This window comes from Polypterus senegalus, chromosome 11, assembly GCF_016835505.1.
Source record: "Polypterus senegalus isolate Bchr_013 chromosome 11, ASM1683550v1, whole genome shotgun sequence".
NCBI classification, from domain to species: domain Eukaryota; kingdom Metazoa; phylum Chordata; class Cladistia; order Polypteriformes; family Polypteridae; genus Polypterus; species Polypterus senegalus.
Genome location: NC_053164.1, coordinates 96,005,686 through 96,027,315, shown reverse-complemented (window position 1 = coordinate 96,027,315; position 21,630 = coordinate 96,005,686). Strand labels below are relative to the sequence as shown.

The 21,630-nt window shown below is 39.5% G+C and overlaps 1 protein-coding gene across 1 annotated transcript in view; it reads left to right on the top strand.

Annotated features, from left to right (window-relative positions):
* The window catches only part of LOC120538587 (solute carrier family 22 member 6-A-like), a 52,072-nt gene extending 31,094 nt beyond the window's left edge, over positions 1–20,978 (top strand). Inside the window, exons 5-10 of the mRNA XM_039767977.1 lie at positions 7,962–8,085; positions 9,799–9,914; positions 12,377–12,591; positions 14,653–14,761; positions 16,541–16,747; positions 20,582–20,978. Coding sequence (XP_039623911.1) covers positions 7,962–8,085; positions 9,799–9,914; positions 12,377–12,591; positions 14,653–14,761; positions 16,541–16,747; positions 20,582–20,663 — 853 coding nt within the window. The 3' untranslated portion in view covers positions 20,664–20,978. The remainder of the gene's footprint in view (positions 1–7,961; positions 8,086–9,798; positions 9,915–12,376; positions 12,592–14,652; positions 14,762–16,540; positions 16,748–20,581) is intronic.
* The last annotated feature ends 652 nt before the right edge of the window (positions 20,979–21,630 follow it).

Below are 21,630 nucleotides of genomic sequence, written 5' to 3'. Positions count from 1 at the left end.
ATTTGGAAATAAATCAAACCAAACATTTCACATGCACTTCAGAACAGGTAATCCACCTGAGGCTAAGCGTGTTTGGGCCCAGCCAGGACTTGGATGGGAGACCATCTAGGAAAGCTGGACATGCTGGAGACTTAAATACCTTTCCACTTTGCAGAGCTGGCGCAAATGGACTTGCCGATCCATAAATATACGAATAGGAGACATTGTGCTGTTGAAGAGTCCACTATCACGCAATAAATGGCCTATGGGATTTGTCACCTTGGTATTCCCTAGCAGCGATGGTACAGAACAAAAGATAAAAGTTAAGACTGCCTCCCAAGGCATCTCCAGAAACTCTATGAGACATATCACAAAAATCTTTCTACTGGAAAATGGATAAGTTCTAAGTTAACACAATGTTTGCCTCTATGTACTGTTTAGTGATATAATGTTATCATATCAGACGAGGAGTGTTCTGCCCCACATCTTGTTAGTTGAGACTGTTATTTGTTGAACTGCTCTCCCCCTTCATCTTGTCATTTATTAACACACCAGTCAGTCACGTCCCACACTCACAGTGGTACTTGTAATAGAATAAGATGCTTCTCGCACCCTTGTACCCTCAGACTATCCGTCAGACACCAGGTAAAAGTCCAAAGATGATATTTATTATAATAATAAAGTGCACAAAGCACGCTCCTCTCCACAATTCTCCAATAACAACAAACCACAATAATAAACAATCCTCCACTCCCAGACGCTTAGCCACCCTGCCTCCCAACTCAGCTCGCCGTCTGGGAGCCTTCACAGTCCTTTTATATCTCCTGACCCGGAAGTGTTCCCAATCCCCAGTCCATGCGATTCTCAATCACTTCCGGGTCACGTAAAAGCTCTTCTCTTCAACCCGGAAGCCCGTCGCTCTTCCTATGACGAACCTCCGGGTCATAGGGCACGAAGAAGTCCTCGGTCCTCCCTGCAGCTCCCTCTCGTGGCCCCCATGGCATCCAGCAGGGCGGTGCACAAAAACTACATGGTCCATAATGCCCTGCTGGTCTTCTGGGGACCTCCATGCTGCAAGGAGGGCTCCACCTGGCGGCTTGGGGGTATTGGCCGGGGTACATGGCCGGCCATATCTTACATACTATAAAAGTCTATGAAACTCACGTAAAGCACGTAAGTCCCATAATAAACATTTGAATACAATACACCCCATGTGTCTTATGTAGGCACCCCTTTATCTCTTGTTTCGGTCACGTCCAAAATGTATCCTTAGGGTATATAAACCGCGGTGTCTGGTTAGTTGTGGTACGCAGCAATTTGAACCTCTGTCTACGCGCTTCTCTTCGTCTTGATCCAATCGTGGAAATCACTTGCCTTGTAAGTGTCTTTTAAAGCTTTATTGTTTAATGTACACTGTCTGCTATGTATTGCTTTATAAATCATTCTTTATTGTCTTTGATTGTACACCTGTAAATGCCTGTATGTTTCTTTTGTATATATTCCAGTTTACAACAAAGTACGTCTAGTAAAAGCCTTCAAGCTCGCTCACCCCTTGTCGTTTTTTATGTGGATGTACCGAGTTGTTTAAGCTCTCTGCGGCCGCATTGTACGAGACAGTGCGGAGTGAGGCAGAAAAGGCAGTGTTTAAATTATTTATTTATTTATTATTTATTATGTATAATATGCCAATAACAATAGCATTTTTTTAATGGGAACGGATTAATCATTTTCCCTTTATTTCTTATGGAAAAAATTAATTTGGTATACGTCCTGTTTGGTATAAGTCAAAGGGTCTGGAACAGATTAAGGACGTATACCGAGGTACCACTGTATATGTAAAAAATTATTATTATTAAGCTTCATAATAAAAATGAACACAAATAAAAGAAGCACTTGAATTTGACTTTTCACAATGAATGCTGCTGCTCTGCCAAAGACCACTTAGAGATGTGTTTTGGTCAATCATTTATTAGCAGTAGATTATTTAATCAAAGGTTCTACTTGAATTAGGGAATCTGGGCACAGCATAGACAGGAATGCAGAATTGACTTAAGCCAAGTAGGCAATGGGCTTTGGTGAAAGGATCCAAATTGAACAAATAAGTGTGCTGAATTTGTAGATGGTTGAAATGCTGACTCTCCTTGCAGTCTTTTCAGAAGCCTATTGTTCTTGAATGAATCACCTATACTTTAAGGAGAGTAGCTGGACAAGGAGTTGACAAATATTTAGGGATTAAACTAATGCTGTGAAAGCCTCCTCCAGCCTGGTATAGCAAAGCCTCAGGGTTCTGTTTATAGACACGGGGCAGCTGGGACACCAACACTACATTAATTGGTTTCACTCTGCCAAGCAAAATTCACAGAGCCACTCCTTGGGCTCGCTATTTTTATTTTGAATGGGTAAAGTGTAATGCATTTCTGATAACGTGCAAATGAAAATGAAGTAGACATTGCCACAAGACTCTGGCACTCATGATTTTGATCACTACTTATGTGGTGGAAAAATTGTCTTTCTGGAGGTCGAAACAGTGAGTGAGCAGATATTAAGTATTCACCAACTTTGGCTCTAGAACCCATTCTGGAGACATAGGCCTCTAGAAAAAATGTTTTTCAGGCGTTACTAGGTGACTTACAGTTGGAATTTATACTGTAGGAGAAGATGGTCACCTCAAGGCAGTAAAATATGGGAATTGTGAAAAACTGTTTGATGTGTTTAGCATCCCACTTACTGCTTAGAAATGATTCCAACTGCAGTGCAGAGTTCCCCTTTTGTCATTCTCCATGAAGCAAAAGCTTCTTTGTAACCCAAAAGGCTCTTAGTTTGCAGTGGGTGGGAAGCACTCATCCAAGACACCACAGAGTAAATTCCTAGACAGAAACAAGCTCATCTCACAACTTTAACTTTAGATTGCTCTGGCAGAGGCTGTTTTGTTCCAAACCGTTGTGAAGACACTTTGTTTAGATTTGAGTGGGGGTTGAATTGAATTTAGTTTTGTTAAGTTTGACTTCTTTGTATGGAATGTTATTTGCTTTTAATAAATTCAATAAAAAAGAAGCTTTGATTAGTTTTGCTTTTCCAAAATATGGACGGGCTTATGGTCTTATTGCAGGAGTCAGTAGTGCCTGGTTGAGACATTGTGTGCTGCTAGGGAATGCGGGAGTGCATAGGAATGAGCTGTAGGTTTCATTGTACACCTATTCTTCTCCAAATGCACTTTGGTGAGTCAGATATTTGGTTTGGCAAAAATGCAGCACAGTCAGTTTGTGGGGAAAGCACAGAGTGAATTGTGCAAGACAGCTCTCTGTGATTCAAATTGGCTCAGGCAAGCACAGACTACTCAGGATTTGAAATGTCACATGGTGGTGGTGGTGCACAGTCTTCCATCAGGTAGTATCCATGTAGGGTATATAAACCTCCAGCGCTAGTCAGAAGGATTGCTTTATATATATAAATATATATTGTGGTGTATGGCCGGCCGTTCTTCCCGGCCAATACCCTCAAGCTGCCAGTTGGAGCCCTCCCTACAGTATGGAGGTGCCCCGAAGATCAGCAGGGTATCATGGACATTGGATTCTTTATGCACAGCCCGGCTGGATGCCATGGAGGCCACTAGGAGACGCTGCAGGGAGGAACAATGTTTATTTACCCTACACCCCGGAAGTACGTCCGAGTCACATGGACAAGGGGAATGATGTGCTTCCAGGGTGAAGAAAAGGACTTTTTATCTGACCCGGAAGTGATAGGAGATCACATGGACTGGGGATTGGAACACTTCCGGGTCAGGGAATATGAAAGGATTGCGGGAACTCTCAGACGGCGAGCTGAGCTGTGTGGAAGGGTGGCAACGTGTCTGGGAGTGGTGGAGAGTTTATTGTAGTTATTGTGTGTTTGATTAAATGAGTATTGTGGAGAGGAGGGTGCTTTGTGCACTGTGCAGAATTAATAAAGTCTACTTTTGGACTTTTATCTGATGTCTGACGTTTTGGACAAGGGTTCAAAGGAGCGACAATCAATCATATCTTGATTGCTTCATTTCAAATCCATTGTGGTAGCGTATGGAACCAAAATTATGAAAAAGGTGTCACTGTCCAAATACTTATGGACCTGACTGTATGTATCACGTAGTAGCAGCTACCCAAGTTCTCTGCACACCAGAACACAGTGGAAGGGCACTATGCTACATATGATCTTGCACTCTCAGTTTTGGAGCACAGCCAGGTGGCGGGGTCTTGCTGTGTCACATGGGGGGCTGCTGTGCCAGCTAGTGAAGTTCTGCAGTATCATGAGTGCATATGTATGAGGATGATTAGCATAGTCCATGTATGAATGTTTTAGGGCAGTGTTCAATGTGAGTTCATGTGCACAAATTTATAAGGTAATTATGAATTAAAAGGGTAAATTGCATAGAAATGTGCATATGCCATGTTTTACAAATCCTTTCTCTCTCTGTTTTGTTCCATTTCTGGCAGAATGATGAGGATGGTGGTTGCAAAACTGTAGTGTGATGGAGGAGGGAGAGAGTAGGACTGTATTGTGTTCTGGAGCTGCTTACTTTTGTTTTATCCGTGTTTGGCCTTTAAATAAAAAAATGTTATTGTGTAATTTATCCTGTTTATTTCTGGTGGAAAGCTTCGGCCAGTATCATGTGGAAGGTGAACATGTTTCACCAATGCTGCCTGTGGCAAATACTGCGCATTCAATACTTCAACTACATTACCAATGAGGAGGTCCTTGAAGAAACAATATGCCAAACTTCAGTACAATTAATGCACACCACCACATATGTTTAGCTGGACATGTGATCCGCATAGAAGATAATAGTATTCCCAGGAACACATTCCAATGGGTTCCACTTGGTGGCTTATGCGGCAAAGGATGACCATGATTGACCTGGCGTCGAACCTTAATAAGTGACCTCAAAGCCCTCAATGTCTCATAGGATGCGATCGAAAACCTCTCACTTGATTGCATTCGATGGAGAGTCCTCGTCACCCTATACTCTGTTTAGTGTTGATGGGAAAGAAGAATTTATGGAGTCAGTCTTGTTATACTGTCCACTGGTCCTTGGTACCGTTGCTTGACTACAGTATCACAGTTTCCATATCCTTAGGGTCACATGTTGTTACAGCCCCACTACATGATTTATTTATTAGGGCGAAGCAAAATTCCTCGATTCGGTTAGTGGCATGGGAGTAGAGTGTAGTACCATTAGGTACCACATATCTACAGTGTTGTTAATCATTCCAGCAAATGGCCTTATCCTGAGTTCATCGAGTGTGTATTCTTGGTATTTATGCAGCAGTTGTACACCTGACATTGACCATGGTCAATTTTTAAGAAACAATGATGATTGTGTTTTTCAACACTTAACAGATTTGTTTATAAAGAATTTGTTCTCCACGAGCAGACTGTTAATCTATGGGAAAGCAGCAGAAAAAAATGTTGGGACAAGTAATGTATCCAAAATTGTATTTTGCACCATGATAACATGCCTGGTCAGGGTAGTGCTGCTGCCTCGCAGTAAGGAGACTGGGTTCTCTTCCCGGGTCCTAACTGTGTGAAGTTTGCATGTTCTCCCCATGTCTGTGTGGGTTTCCTCCGGGTGCTCTGGTTTCCTCCCACAGTCCAAAGACTTGCAGGTTAGGTTCATTGGTGATCCTAAGTTGTCCCTAGTGTGTGCTTGGTGTGTGCAAGCAAGCAGGGGGCAAAGCCCCCTAGTATATATTTACAGTCATATGAAAAAGTTTGGGAACCCCTGTCAGCCTGCATAATAATTTACTCTACTTTCACCAAAAAAGATAACAATTGTATGTCTTTCATGTCCTAGGAACATCTAGTACCGGGGTGTTTTCCAAAAAAAGATTTTTAGTGAAGCAGTATTTAGTTGTATGAAATTAAATCAAATGTGAAAAACTGGCTGTGCAAAAATCTGGGTCCCCTTGTAATTTTGCATGTAACTGCTCAATACTGATTACTTGCAACACCAAATTGATTGGATTAGCTCGTTAAGTCTTGAACTTCATAGACAGGTGTGTCCAATCATGAGAAAAGGTATTTAAGGTGACCAATTGCAAGTTGTGCTTCCCTTTGACTCCCCTCTGAAGAGAGACAGCATGGGATCCTCAAAGCAACTCTCAAAAGATCTGAAAACAAAGATTGTTCAGTATCATGGTTTAGGGGAAGGCTACAAAAAGCTATCTTAGAGGTTTAAACTGTCCGTTTCAACTGTAAGGAATGTAATCAGGAAATGGAAGGCCACAGGCACAGTTGCTGTTAAACCCAAGTCTGGCAGGCCAAGAAAAATACAGGAACGGCATATGCACAGGCTTGTGAGAATGGATACAGACAACCCACAGATCACCTCCAAAGACCTGCAAGAACATCTTGCTGCAGATGGTGTATCTGTACATTGTTCTACAATTCAGCACAATTTGCACAAAGAACATTTCTGCACTCACACCTCAAACAGAGTCACTTGTTGTATGCAAATGCTCATTTAGACAAACCAGATTCATTTTGGAACAAAGTGCTTTGGACTGATGAGACAAAAATTGAGTTATTTGGTCATAACAAAAAGTGCTTTGCATGGTGGAAGAAGAACACTGCAGTCCAAGAAAAACACCTGCTACCTGCTGTCAAATTTGGTGAAGGTTCCATCATGCTGTGTGGCTGTGTGGCTAGTTCAGGGAGTGGGGCTCTTGTTAAAGTCGAGGGTCGGATGAATTCAACCCAATATCAACAAAGTCTTTAGGATAATGTTCAAGCATCAGTCACAAAGTTGAAGTTACGCAGGGGTTGGATTTTCCAACAAGAGAATGACCAAAAACACAGTTCAAAGTCTACAAATGCATTCATGCAGAGGGAGAAGTACAATGTTCTGGAATGGCCGTCACAGTCCCCTAACTTGAAAATCATTGAAAATCTATGGGATGATATGAAGCAGGCTGTACATGCTCGGCAGCCATCAAATTTAACTGAACTGGAGAGATTTTGTATGGAAGAATTGTCAAAAATACCTCCATCCAGAATCTAAACTCTCAACAAAGGCTATAGGAGGTGTCAAGAGGCTGTTATATTTGCAAAGGAGGCTCAGCTAAGTATTGATAGAATATCTCTGTTGGGGTGCCCACATTTAGGCACCTGTCTAATTTTGTTATGATGCATATTGCATATTTTCTGTTGATCCAATTAATGTAATGTCACTGCTGAAATACTACTGTTTCCATAAGGCATGTCATATATTAAAAGGAAGTTGCTACTTTGAAGCTCAGCCAATGATAAACAAAAATCCAAAGAATTAAGAGGGGTTCCCAAACTTTTTCATATGACTATATATATATATATATATATATATATATATATATATATATATATATATATATATATATATATATATATATATATATATATATATATATATATATATATATATATATAAGTTCAGCCATTTCCTAACTGACACACTTAGATTTATAAGTCAAACAATTTTGAGTTGTTCCCTTATTTATAAGAACTTTACTATTATAAGTGCTTGATTTTAAGTCAGAATTACTACCTCCTAGCAATATGTTAGTTATGGAAGGCTTGCCAAAACAGTGCAATTTGTATTGAAAGTGGTCAACAGACATTGTGTCATAGACATGTACAGTATATTGCTCCATATCACTAGATCTTTTTTGTCAGTGACTTGCAAAGATTCTGATGAATCTGTCACTTTTTAATTTTCCAAAGAATTTGTTGTCTTTTAATGTGCAGTCAACAAGAAAGTGAATATTTTTAATTTATGAATGCATTATTTTGTTTCTGTCTTTCGCTTGAGTCTGCAGTTAGTGGGCTCATTTGCTATTAATTTTAATGATAACCAATCTCATGTAAACAAAGTTTACATTTACAGAATAAAAGTGAAAAACCAGCGAGTAAACATTGAATATGGGTGACTGTGTTGTGCCATCTGACAATCTGCTGACCTTCCCTCCCTGCAGGTGGTTTCCAGAGTCGGCACGCTGGCTGGCTTTAAACAAGAAGCCCGACCAGGCAATACAAAACATCAAGAAGGTATCCAGAATCAACGGACGAGCCAAAGAGGGCGAGGCGATCACAGCTGAGGTGAACATACTGTTAACATTTCACACTGAAACAATACATATACAGTATTGATCTAGAATTCTTCGATAATGATAAATGAAGCCAAACCAACTTGAGTTTACTAAAGACACAACTACTGCCACAAGTACAACTTTGATTGTAATACAAACAGAGATGAAGTGTAGGGGACAGGACTACATTAAATTCATGTGCCCTCTGACTAAACTGGCATCTTTTAAAGTTCTTTAACACAAACCCACAGATTAAGAATTTCTGGAAATAGGATAATAATAAATATACAAAAATATGAAAGTCAACTTTTAATTACTGTATGCTCTGCTTAAATACTGAAATTCTGTGCAATTTTTTGTTAATCTGTTTTATAATTAGATTGTAAAATAGCTTGCCAGGTGATAATGTCTAATGCCAATAATAAGAGAACACTTTCTTTACCCAATTTAATTTGTTTTCCTAGGATGCCACAGTAGAATGTTGGGTATTCCAAATAGTCAGGCGTGGCATCGTACAGGAGTGGCCGCTGGGCTGTTTCCTGCCTTTGTTTCCAGTGCTGTCTGGATAGGCTTCTGCCCCCACATCCTGACCTGGATTATGGTCCAGAATGTTAATAGTTAGTCTACTGAACTACATATGATAATCCCCCTAAGGCTGAAGTTAAATTATTAAAAAAACAATTCTTTTACAATTGAATGTGTTAATAACACAATGAATTAGAGAAATTACTATGACAATTGATCCTAGTGTGTGGTTGGCTGTGTGTGTGTTTGTCCTGCGATGGACTGGCACCAAATCCTGAGCTTGTTCCTGCCATGCACTCTCTGCTAGGTGGGATAGGCTCCAGCTCCAAAACCCCCTCCTAGTCCCACCTCACCTCATGACCTTGTTCAGGACTAAGCAGATTAGAAAATGACTGACTGACTATAATGAAGGTGTGCCCAAAAATTGACATGGCAGTTACTGTCTGTTTACAAGTTTGCATGCCCTCTCTGTGCACTGTGATGTTTTCTCCAGGTTATTTGCTTTTCCTTCCATACCCTAAATTCTTCAAGGTTCAATCAATTGGTGATTCAGGGTGGATTTTTGCCCCTCAGATATCCTTCTTCTTCATTTTTGGTTTTCGACACTTATTCATTGTATTTTGTTTTTGTCAATAGCTGATGGCTCATTTACAGAACAACTGAAGTGTTTGTGATTAATGCTGTGTTCCATTTACCTCAGAAGTCAGTTGTCTGAGATGGGAATGATGGCACACCAGAGTTGATTGCATTCCAGTATAACTTAGGAAAAAAAATATTGATTCCTCCAGTAGAACCTTTGTTGTGCTTGCTTGTTTGGAATAAATAGCAGTTAATAAACATGCTTTACACAGTGCATCTAAAACACCATTGGAGCATGTCTACAGATAGAGGTTGGACAGTACTGTGTGTTTGACTCGTTTAACAAGACACAAGGAAACAGAAGTACTAATGAGAGGTATAATACTACATTTTTCATTATAGTTCTTGGTGTAAGTCACCATTTTGGATTGACGTCAGACAAATTCGGATTTGACAGACCAGCCCCAAGTTTCCATGTTGGAAATCTGACCGAATTGGCATTCCAGTTGAAAATACCAACTAAGAACTGGGAAATTCCAACTTCCCACTTCAAATGGAACGCAGCATTAATGCACATGTTTTGACAAGTTTGTGAAATATAATTTGTTGTATTTGCCAGGTGTTACTGATGCATATGCAGAAAGAAATCCAGGTCAGTAAAAATGCATACACGGTTTATGACCTCTTTGCTACTCCAGTGATGAGGAAGATTACAGTAAGCCTCATGTTTATTTGGTATGATGGCCTTTTGATGTTTTAGTCTATACTGCTGGTGGCATTGTGATTTACAATGTTGTTCCAATCACTAAGTAGCATATGATCAACACAAAGCTAATGTATGTGTCATTTCTGAATGATTATGCTTTGATTACTTTTATAGCAATTTTGGGGGCTAGGGGGGCGTACAGCGGTTGGTGTTGCACTCTTAATGGCCTTTGGACCTGTGTTTTACATTTACGACTGCAGTGTCTCCTGACTAGCATTTAAATGCTCAAGCATTGCAATAAAGAAATAGTTCCATAAATAAATTATCCAAAACCAAATTCATGTACCAGAGTGTTTAAAATACATACTCCAATGAATGCTAAAATCCAAATTGGAAAGGTGAAACCGCAATTGTTCTTTTCTTCCCTTTCTCTAACCTCGTCAGGACTGGTGAGTGCAATCTGCCACCTCAACCAGTACCCACGGACCTGGAGCTGCCACCTCACCTTGGTCACCACAGCTCCTGGTATGCTGTGCCCTCTCCCAGATGTTGGGACAGCCTCCTTCAATCAGTTCCCTTGGCCTCTCTGCCTCTCGACATCAGCTACTGAGAGTGTGTTCACCTCTTGTTGCTCCTCCAGCTCTCCATCAGGATCTCCATAAACTAATCAGCAGTCTGACTGCTGCCCCGATTTGTCCTCTTTCTTTATCTCTCACAATACACAGCGCTCACTCTGTGTTTGGTTTTTTTTTCTTTTCTTTTTACTTTTCCTGATTTCTCTCCTGTACTTACCCTACCCATTTATTCTAAATAAATGCTCTCAGCTGGTATCTTGAATGCCATACTGCTATTGGCCTACAATCGCTAATTAGCACTAACGCACACCAGCACTTAGCATCCCGCACCAACATAAGATTGAAAACAAGGGGGTGTGCTGCTGCTGAAAAGGATGAACAATTAAAACAATTCTCATGATTTACATCTCCCTTACACCTCTCTCTACAATCGGCCCCTTGTGAATGAGTGTCGATGTATGTGTAATTGGGCTTGCAGTTTTCTCACATCTTACTTAAGGTTATTTGATGACTTTGTCATCAGTAACTGCATTTTAGTTTTGGATTTCTTCAATTATACACTGTATTTGTTATTAGTGAATTAATTAAAACACAACATTATTTGTAACAAAAGGAAACAAAAGATCACAAAGAGTTGGGGCACCAGATGGCGAACCCCATATTCTAATTTTTGGCAAAATAACAAACACAAATTAACAGAATTCATGATAATGTCTTTCCAGATGCAAGTCCAAGACTGAGCTGAAGCAATATTGTGGTGAGGTGGTTATAAAGCAGGGAGGCAGGAAGGGATGGAGGAAGGGGAATGGCATTAAAAAACAGAGCCAACCACGGACTTAATTGCAAAATTCAATACATTTTTCTAAAAGTTCAGGCCTGAAGTATGACCACCAGGGGGCATTGCAGCACCCCAAACCCCATTCAAATTGGCATAGACACAAGTCCCGATTAAAATAAAGGGTTTTATTCTTTTAAATACCTTCACAAACAGGTTCTCAGAAGGCATACAGCACACACGATACGCCATTCTCCACGCTTTTTTTTTTCTCTTCTGCTCTTCCAGGCAAGCTTTGTCTGCTTCCTCTGACTCTGGCTCACTTGGAAGAAGGAGGCTTCTCCCTTTACATAAAACCCGAGAGCACTTCCAGTGTCCTTATGCTGTGGATCATGAGTACTTCTTGGTATGTCTGTAGCCCGGCAAAGTAGGGCTTATAAGATGCTTCAGTGCCCCCTGAGGGCACCCAATGGACCTAACAGGGCTGCCCATAAAAACTACAATTCCTGATATGCCCTGGGTTTCCGTAGCAGTACCGAAGTCCAGGAGGGCTGCCACCTGGGGTACTGGGGGTGGCAATGTCCTGAATAAATTGTCTTCCCCTGTCCTTTCACTCTATTGCCATCCCTGTTCTGCTCTGTTGAGGATGCCAGTCTCAGCATGGCGTCTCTCACACAGGTATGGCAAATAAAATAACACTAAAACCAGATTTTTCTCTAACTTAAACTAAGTAAACAAAATGCACACAGATGTATTTAAGTCAATATCTTCAGACTTGATAAAAGCTGTTTATTGGACAACTACTGTATATTTATTATTGAAGGTGAAAATCATTTAATGTCTGATGGAATCAGGTACCCATATTTAAAAATGAAATGCTTAAATAAGTAATCATAATTATTGACATAGTACAATAGTTTTAAGTTTATTATGTTAAAATAATGTATGTATATAGAAATTATATGCATGTTCCCTTAAAATACGAATTAGAATTTATTCTTTAATATGCACTGCATGTAAACACACATCATAGACTGAGGTGCACAAACACCAGTGAGTCCAATGAAAAGTACCGTCTTAGAGATTCTACAACAACCAAGGGATAGCAGAGACATGTTTTTGTATGTCATCCTTTACCCAGGTGTGCCACCAGCTTTTCCTTCTTTGGTCTCATTATGGATCTTCAGAAGTTTGCCTTGAGTGTCTATCTGGCGCAGATCATATTTGCCCTCGTTGAAATCCCATGTAAAACCTTCAGTTCTCTAATGATGATGTTTCTTGGCCGACGTTTCACGCAAAAATCTGTGCTGATGGTCCCGGGTTGCCTGGTCCTGGTAAATACTTTTCTTCCTAATGGTGAGAATTAAATTTTGCTTTTTGTATTTCCAGCCTCTAATCTATTGTCTCCAGGAAGCACTTCAAGTCAGACAGGACTACAGTGGTCCTTGTATTGTCACTATCCAAGTACTCCCCCTGGTGGCATCCACAGATCCTGACAGGAAAAGCTCATGGGGCCACCAACATTTCCGTGCTGCCCTACATGTGCCCATAATGGGGCATGCCAGGAAGGATTCTGCCATCCAGTATACAGGGGGATACTCTACCCATAGTAGGCAGTGACCCACTGTGATGTCCTTGCCTGTTTCCAAGTCAATCCAAGCTGTTGACCAGTGGCCATTAGAATGCCAGCCCGCTGTAATGTCCTTCCGCATTTGGATCCCAGCACAGAAAGGAAATATTGTCATTCCTGCATAACCTTCTGTTATCAAAGCCTCACAATGTACTTATAAAACAAATAATACTTTTAGGTATAGATAAGATCTTAGGAAAGAATTGTTCTACGCAGAGAAAGATAAATATTTGTTAACCATTAGTGGATACTCGGATAGTGCTACGTCCAAAAAATATGAACCAGAACCAGAATAACTAGGGATCTCTATGTGCAAGTTTTAAATATGTAAGGACAAAGAAAAAATCTGCACTAGCAGGGTCAAAAGTGAAAAAGCTGAGTCACTGGTAAATAGTCTGCAATTTCCATTGGTCCAAGAGGTGTATCAAGGAGGCATAAATTAAGGCTAATAAAGAAGACCAATGTTGCTACCATTCCATTCATCCAGAGCCCAGGCCACAGACCAATCAGCTTACTAAGACAAAGAGCCATCTGTCAGTCTAAACGTGCTGGATTTTTAGATTCCTAACAAGGGCAGGCACAGTGGCCCAGTGATAATGCTACTGCGTCACAGTAGAGAGACCAGAGTTCGCGTCCTGGGTCCTCCCTGCATGGAGTTTGCGTGTTTTTCCCTTGTCTGCGTGGGTTTCCTCCCACAGTCCAAAGACATGCAGGTTAGGTGGATTGGCATTTCCTAAATTGGCCCTAGGATATGGTTAGGATGTGATGGACTGGCGCCCCATCCAGGGTTTGTTCCTACCTTGCTTCCCCATGCTAGCAGGGATTTCTTCCAGCACCCCCCTCACAACCCTGTTCAGTACTAAGCAAGTAAGAAAATAACTGACCGGCTCCTAACAAGATGAACAGTTCCCTGTCCACGATGTGTTGGTATTATGTATATTAACTTTAATGACCACATAAAAGAGTAAACTTTCCTCTCATGCTTATTTTGGCACTAGTATCTTGTTTCCTTGAGTCATAGATAGGCTATAAAAGAAAGGAGAAAGTACCACTAGCAGAAAAGGCTAGGATTATAGCATAAACATGCAAGGATTATAATGGGGATTTGGGACCCTCTGTTCAGGGCCAGTCTAAAAGTGAGAATAGGGTCAGCCTGGGACCCTACAAAGAAGAAGAAAGCCTGTTCAGTTGATGGTTATCAGGTTTAAGTTTTAAATTTTGTTCTGTATCTTCTGGTTTGTTTTAGATTTTGATGTCTTCACCGTTTGTCTCTCTTTTGTGATAATTTTGTTCTTTGGTTTGTTGTCTTTATTAGTTTATTTATTTAGAATTTAGTGTACTTTCCCTTTTTAGAGTGTCTAGTTTCCTTCTCTCCTTTCTTTTTTCTTTATTTTTAGTTAATTTATTTATGCATTTCTTGTTCTAGTTTTCCTTTGTTTTTTTGATCTAATTTGTGCTCACAAGCTATTATATCTTTTATTACTCACTTTAGGTGTGATATACGAGTTGTTTTAGGTTGGATATTCAGTAAACCCCTGAGAAGAGAGAAGAATACAAAATAAATGATCAACATGCATAGTACACATAACATTTAAATTAACATACAATTAGAACATCAAACAGAGCAAAGACAGTCTCAGGTGAAATAACAGCAGGGCCAGGCAGTTGTATTATATCATGAAATTATTTCATTCACTGTCTTTGACTGTATTATTTCACATTATGCATATAATGCGTTAAACTCTCTTTTGGTATATTTATGTATATCTACTTTTCTAACCACACAGAGCTGCAAACAGTGAAAACTACTCTGGCAGTAATTGCAAAAGGGCTGTTTGCTTCCTGCTTCAAATGTGTCTACATCTACACCAGTGAGCTCTATCCCACTGTCATCAGGTAAGACAGGCTTTAGACTACAATTGAGGTGCACCATGTAATGCATATATCTCTGTGTTATGTGCCATTTGGTATGGGATTCATAAAAGCAGTGCTAATATTTATGATGCGCCTCTGTTAGAATGACAAATGCAACTCATTTTATTACTAAAATGTTTGTGATAAACCATCTGTTGGAATTACTGAGATATAGATTAGTTATTACTGTTTTTATTATAAATGGAACAAGGACTACCTTTAAAACAGTCAATGCAGCTATCACAAGACCCAGGCAGTAGTCAAGGTAATATAATTTCTTTTACTTAGGCACGGATTAAAATCATGGATGGATGCTTTTTCATTTTACTAGACCTAACAAAATTAATTAAAAACTGCAAAACTTTATTTAAAAAAGTAGCAGATGTGCTGCCTTCGGTAATATCATAAGACCAAACTGGATTTATTAAAGGCAGACACTTAGCTTCCAATCATCGACACCTGTTTAATGTAATATATTCACCAGCAAAGTCAAACACCCCGGAGATATTATTATTGTTGGATGCAGAAAAAGCATTTCGTATGGTCGAATGGAACTACCTTTTTACTACATTGGAGAAATTTGGGTTTGGCCCGAGTATTTGTGCATGGATCAGACTACTATATACCAATCCATCCATCCATCCATCCATTTTCCAACCCGCTGAATCCAAACACAAGGTCACGGGGGTCTGCTGGAGCCAATCCCAGCCAACACAGGGCACAAGGCAGGAACCAATCCCGGGCAGGGTGCCAACCCACCGCAGGTATACCAATCCAGAAGCTTGATTTTGTATTAACACCATTAATTCAGACTACTTTAAACTAGAACGTGGTACCAGACAGGGATGCCCCTTGTCACCACTGCTTTTTCAATCGCCATTGAGCCACTGGCAGCTCACTGTTGAAATGCTTATGAGATAAAGGGGATTATCAGTGAAGGACTGGAACAGAAACTTTTTCTATATGCAGATGATATTGTACTGTATATATCAGACCCACACAATACTGTGTCTGCAGTCCTAACAGCACTAACAGAATTTTTAGAGAAGCTTTTATCTGTGGCACCTCTGCACAAGAACCTCCTTTTTTCACCCACTCAAATGTACACAGTTTTTAATGTCTGAAAAACCTTTGGGATTAAATCACTTAGAGACCTGTACATAGACAACATCTTTGCATCCTACGAACAATTACATTCCAAATTTAACTTTCCAGCAACACATTTCTTTTACTACCTTCAAATTTGAAACTTTGTTAAACATAATCTGTCCATTTTTTCTCACCTCCCACTTCCCTCTATGCCGGAAAAAATATTGGTCGGTCTTGGGGACTCAGACAGCATCTCCATAATATATAAAACCATTTTACAGTCTCTCACTTTCAAAGATCCAAGAGTTCTGTGGGAAAAAGATCTCTCACTCAACATCTTAGAAAAGGAGTGGAAGGTAGCAATGCACAGAATTCACTTAAGCTCCATATGTGCGAAGCATAGAATTATTCAATTTAAAATTATGTATCAAGCGCATCTGTCTCGTTTAAAATTGTCCAAAATGTTTCCATGGCAACCTGCGAACATTGCAATCAAGTTCATATTAATAGATATATTAATTAGTAGAAAAACAGTCCTTATATAATATCATATTGTAAATGTCTAAAGATGAGTCTGATGATAAGGTCAGAGTCACAGCTATCCCCATATAATAGCAATAATAATGATGATACTATATTTTGATAATAACTGTACAACTATCCTTCTTGCAGACAGACTGGAATGGGCTTTGCCTCGACCCTGGCCCGTGTGGGTTCAATGACGGCACCTTTAGTGATGATGCTTGAAGATTACTTCTCCTCTCTTCCTGGCCTCACATACGGGCTCTTTCCTATAATCCCGGGCTGCTTTGTTTTCTTCTTGCCAGAGACGCTCAATGTGCCGCTGCCAGACACCATTGATGACGTAGAGGCACAACAGTATGTAGGATACATTTGCAAATAAATACTTTGAAAGATGTTTATGAATTAAGCACTCTGACCTCTTATAGATCTTTCCTGACAAACCACAAACTACCACCAATAGTCAAAAAAAACAATTTTTTAAAAGAAGTTGTGGACAAAAAAAGGAGTAATCAACTACAAAGAACATTTGCATATCTTCAAAAATGAATAAATTTAATGCTTTATATGTATGTATTATATATTATACTAGCAAAATACCCGCGCTTTGCCACCTCACCTGGTTACCGAGCTGCAGGCTATGGACGTATATATGTACGTAAGTAGGATTCAGTTAGCGTTGGGAACCCGTGTACCAAATTTCTTGAAGATGGGCCCATAAGTAACAAAGACTGTTGAAAAATTCAATATGGCGGCCGACAGTGGCATCATACCACCAAAATACGTACGTACATTGGTTTCGGTTAGTGCAGGCAAGCCGCCTACCAAATTTCGAGAAGATGGGGCCATAAATAAGAAAGTTCAACATGGTGGACGTTGTTGACCGTTATGACCATTACGCGTAGAATTTCGAAATGAAACCTGCTTAACTTTTGTAAGTATGCTGTAAGGAATGAGCCTGCCAAATTTCAGCCTTCTACCTATACGGGAAGTTGGAGAATCAGTGATGTTGGAAAATTCAATATGGCAGCTGACAGTGGTGTCATACCAACGAAATAAGTACGTACATTGGTTTCGGTTAGCTCAGGGAAGCCACCTACCAAACTTCGTGAAGATGGTTCTGTAAATAAGAAAGTTCAACTTGGCGAACGTTGTTGACCGTTATGACCGTTACGCGTAGAATTTCGAAATGAAACCTGCTTAATTGTTGTAAGTAAGCTGTAAGGAATGGGCCTGCCAAATGTCAGCCTTCTACATACACGGGAAGTTGGAGAATTAGTGACGTTGGAAAGTTCATTATGGCGGCCGACAGTGGTGTCATACCAACGAAATAAGTACGGACATCGGTTTCCATTATAAGTTCAATATGGCGGCTGACAGTGGCATCATACCACTGAAATAAGTACCAAATTTCAGCCTTCTACCTACACAGGAAGTTGGAGAATTAGTGACGTTGGAAAGTTCAATATGGCGGCTGATAGTGGCGTCATACCACTGAAATAAGTATGTACATTGGTTTCTGTTAGCGCAGGGAAGCCCCCTACCAAATTTCGTGAAGATGGGGCCATGAATAAGAAAGTCGAATATGGCGGTCGTTGTTGATCGTTATGACCGTTACACATAGAATTTCGAAATTAAACCTGCTTAACTGTTGTAAGTAAGCTGTAAGGAATGAGCCTGCCAAATTTCAGCCTTCTAACTACAAGGGAAGTTTGAGAATTAATGACGTTGGAAAGTTCAATATGGCGGCTGAGAGTGGCGTCATACCAAAATAATTATGTACATTGGTTTTGGTTAGCGCAGGGAAGCCGCCTACCAAATTTCGTGAAGATGGGGCCATAAATAAGAAAGTTCAATATGGCGGACGTTGTTGACTGTTATGACCGTTACGCGTAGAATTTCAAAATGAAACCTGCTTAACTTTTGTAAGTAAGCTGTTAGGAATGGGCCAGCTAAATTTCAGCCTTCTACCTACACGGGAAGTTGGAGAATTAGTGACGTTTGGAAAATTCAATATGACGGCCGACAGTGGCGTCATACCACTGAAATAAGTACGTACATCGGTTTTGGTTAGCGCAGGGAAGCCACCTATCAAATTTCGTGAAGATGGTGTCAGCCTTCTACCTACACGGGAAGTTTGAAAATTGGTGACATTGGAAAGTTTAATATGGCGTCCGACAGTGGCGTCATACCATCGAAATAAGTAAGTACAGCGGTTTCAGTTACCGCAGGGAAGCCGCCTACCAAATTTCGTGAAGATGGGGCCATAAATAAGAAAGTTCAACATGGCGGATGTTGTCGACCGTTATCAACCGTTATGACCGTTACGTGTAGAATTTCTAAAGGAAACCTGCTTAACTTTTGTAAGTAAGCTGTAAGAAATAAGCCTGCCAAATTTCAGCTTTCTACCTACATGGGAAGTTGGTGAATTAGTGATGAGTGAGTGAGTCAGTCAGTCAGTCAGTGAGGGCTTTGCCTTTTATTATTATAGATATATATCAGAGGTTCTGAAACTCGGCCCTGGGGACCCAATGTGGCTGCAGGTTTTTGTTTTTGGCTAATTAAGTGATCTGTTATTTCCCAAGTTCTGTTTTTGGAACAATATAGAAATTAGAAAACTAAGTTTGGGGAAAGAAATTGAAATATACTAAGCAGTTATATGGGAATGATGTATTTTTTTCCTTTAAACAATATTATCGTCTTGATTTTCATTTTACTTTTCCAATTGTTCTAATTGTTTAACTAATCCATTATTTACTAATTAGTGGGTCTGATGCTAAAATAGTTGCAGCCTTTGATTATTCAGTGTTGTTTGCCTGGGTGTCTGCACTGCTCATTTTTAATTGTCATTGTTAAGATACAATGAAGGGAGCAAACCACATAGAGAAAGGGCAAAATATAATGAAATCAACAAAAGAGAGTTGAGCACAATAATTTATAGCAAAAATAGAAATATTTCTAAATATCTTGTAAATGTAAATTCATGCTGTTGTGCTATTCTGAATATAGAATAAGAGTAAAGGAAAAAAATACAGTGGTACCTTGAGATACGAGTTTAATCTGTTCCATGACCGAGCTCGTAAGTCAAAATGCTCGTATCTCAAATCAATTTTCCCCATTGAAATTAATTGAAATGAGATTAATTCGTGCCAGCCCCCAAAAAACCACCCCAATATTTCATTAAATGTTTTCAACATAAGAAAAATGTATTTATAATGAACAAATATTATATACAAACAAAATAAAACCTAATACATAAAAGAGAATCTCAAGAAATAAACATATGTTGGCGAAAGCCGATTAGCATATTGTAATTTTTTTTCTTTCACTTTTGCTTAACTTAATTTTCTTCTTCACTAGTTTTTTTTTTTCTTTTTTGCCACGCTTTCTTCACTTTCATTCTCAGGGCGTTTCAATAGAAACCTATCCAAGGAGCTTCATTTCGTCCTCCCCTTTAGAATGTTTCTGAAATGAGTTAGGCAAGTGTCATTAAATAGCGCTGCTGCACTATCAGTTGTAACTTTTTCAGGGTGTTTCTTTTCTAAAGTTCGAAACTTTTTCCCACATTGCAAACACTTCCTTTATCTCACTTTATGAGGTAACCTCCTCTGCCTCTGCCTCCTTTGCGATACTGATCTCCTGCAGAACCTCCGTAGTGTTTTGGCTCGTAACTCAAGGCAAAAAATCGACCTAGTGATGGCTCGTATCTCAAAAAACTCGTACATTGGGGCACTTGAATATCAAGGTACCACTGTACCAGCTAATTAAATGAGATCAGTGTTATTATTTGTTGTCACTGATTATGAATCTGGTTGAAACTAAAACCTGCAACCAGCAACTGACGTAGGGTGAGGTATTACTGAATACCCGAAATTATCCAATTTCTATGGCATCGCAGTTTTTCTTCTTGTTATTGGTGGCACTAGTGGGAATGAGGCGACTATGTAGACTTGGACGCTGAAAGCACAAAACGTATGAAAACCTTAGTCTATGAAATGATGTCTCTGAATGATGCACGCCCAGGTCTTTAGGTGACATGGTCCAGCCTCTGCTTCGGGTAATAATTACAATAGCGTTATTTAAAAATATTCTTGTTGCTTAGGAATATGCCTTGGAAAAGCCACTCCTTTTTTTTTATCAGCTGATAAGAAATTTAACAATTTTGATCTTGTCTTTGTTTGCTTCTTTTAGGAAAAAAGAAAACTTGAATGCAAAGACACAAATATTACCTGCTGAAAATCTGACAGTGGCAGTGCTGTCTACTAAATTCTGAAGATATGATGTCTATTTTTGGTTGAAACCACACTCAGCAAGTCTTACAAATGTATTAAAATTTCTAGCTGAACAGGAGTTTATGAAAGGAAAAAAACAAGTGAATGTGAAGACTTGCTGCATATTGCTATTAAAAATTGGAAATGGAAGATACAATATAGTTAAAAGTATTTTTCTTTACGGGTGTAGTCTCTTGTTTGCTTACATTGCAAGAAGGAAGGTGTTTGGCAGGGCCAGGACAGATGGGACCAAATCAGACATCTTTCTCTTATCTGACTTGAGTTCATTTTATGGAAGACTCACTCACAGAGCTGGATGCCACAGAGTGGAGCAGGTACAGAGCCAGCTTGGGCATTTTTGCTGCCCTCGGCAAAGCTTTAAATGACCCAATTGTATGACACCGTCTGTGGCATAAGAGATTCATAAATGTGGAATTATTGATATTTACCCTTTGAAATAGCATTACCTGTGTAGCATTTTCTTGGTAAGCTGGTTCTTTAGATAGATTATGATCTGATGAATATAGTCACATCAATGGAGGCATTTTATGTGCAATATAGGTCTACATCTGTCTGAATGAAGGTCAAAATACTTGGTAAATGATGTCAAAGGAAATGCAAGTTTACTACAGATATTAAGTAAATGAATGTAAATCTAACTTATATTTTAGAACTTAGTATATTTTATTTTAAAATATGTACAAACAAAATATGGAAATATAATGGCATAACAAAAAAACAGGTTAATTGCTCGACAGTAATTTCATTTTGTAAACAGAATTCCAGATTTAAAAACTAAACAACAAAAATTATATATTTAAAGTTATTTAAATCTATAAAAATACAAATTACTGATCTTCAAAACTGCCTTTTGAGATAGATAGATGGATGGATCGATGGACACACCCCAGCCACAGGGGATGTACAAACCAATGTGTTTCTTTGTGCCAGTCCGGATAAATGGGGAGT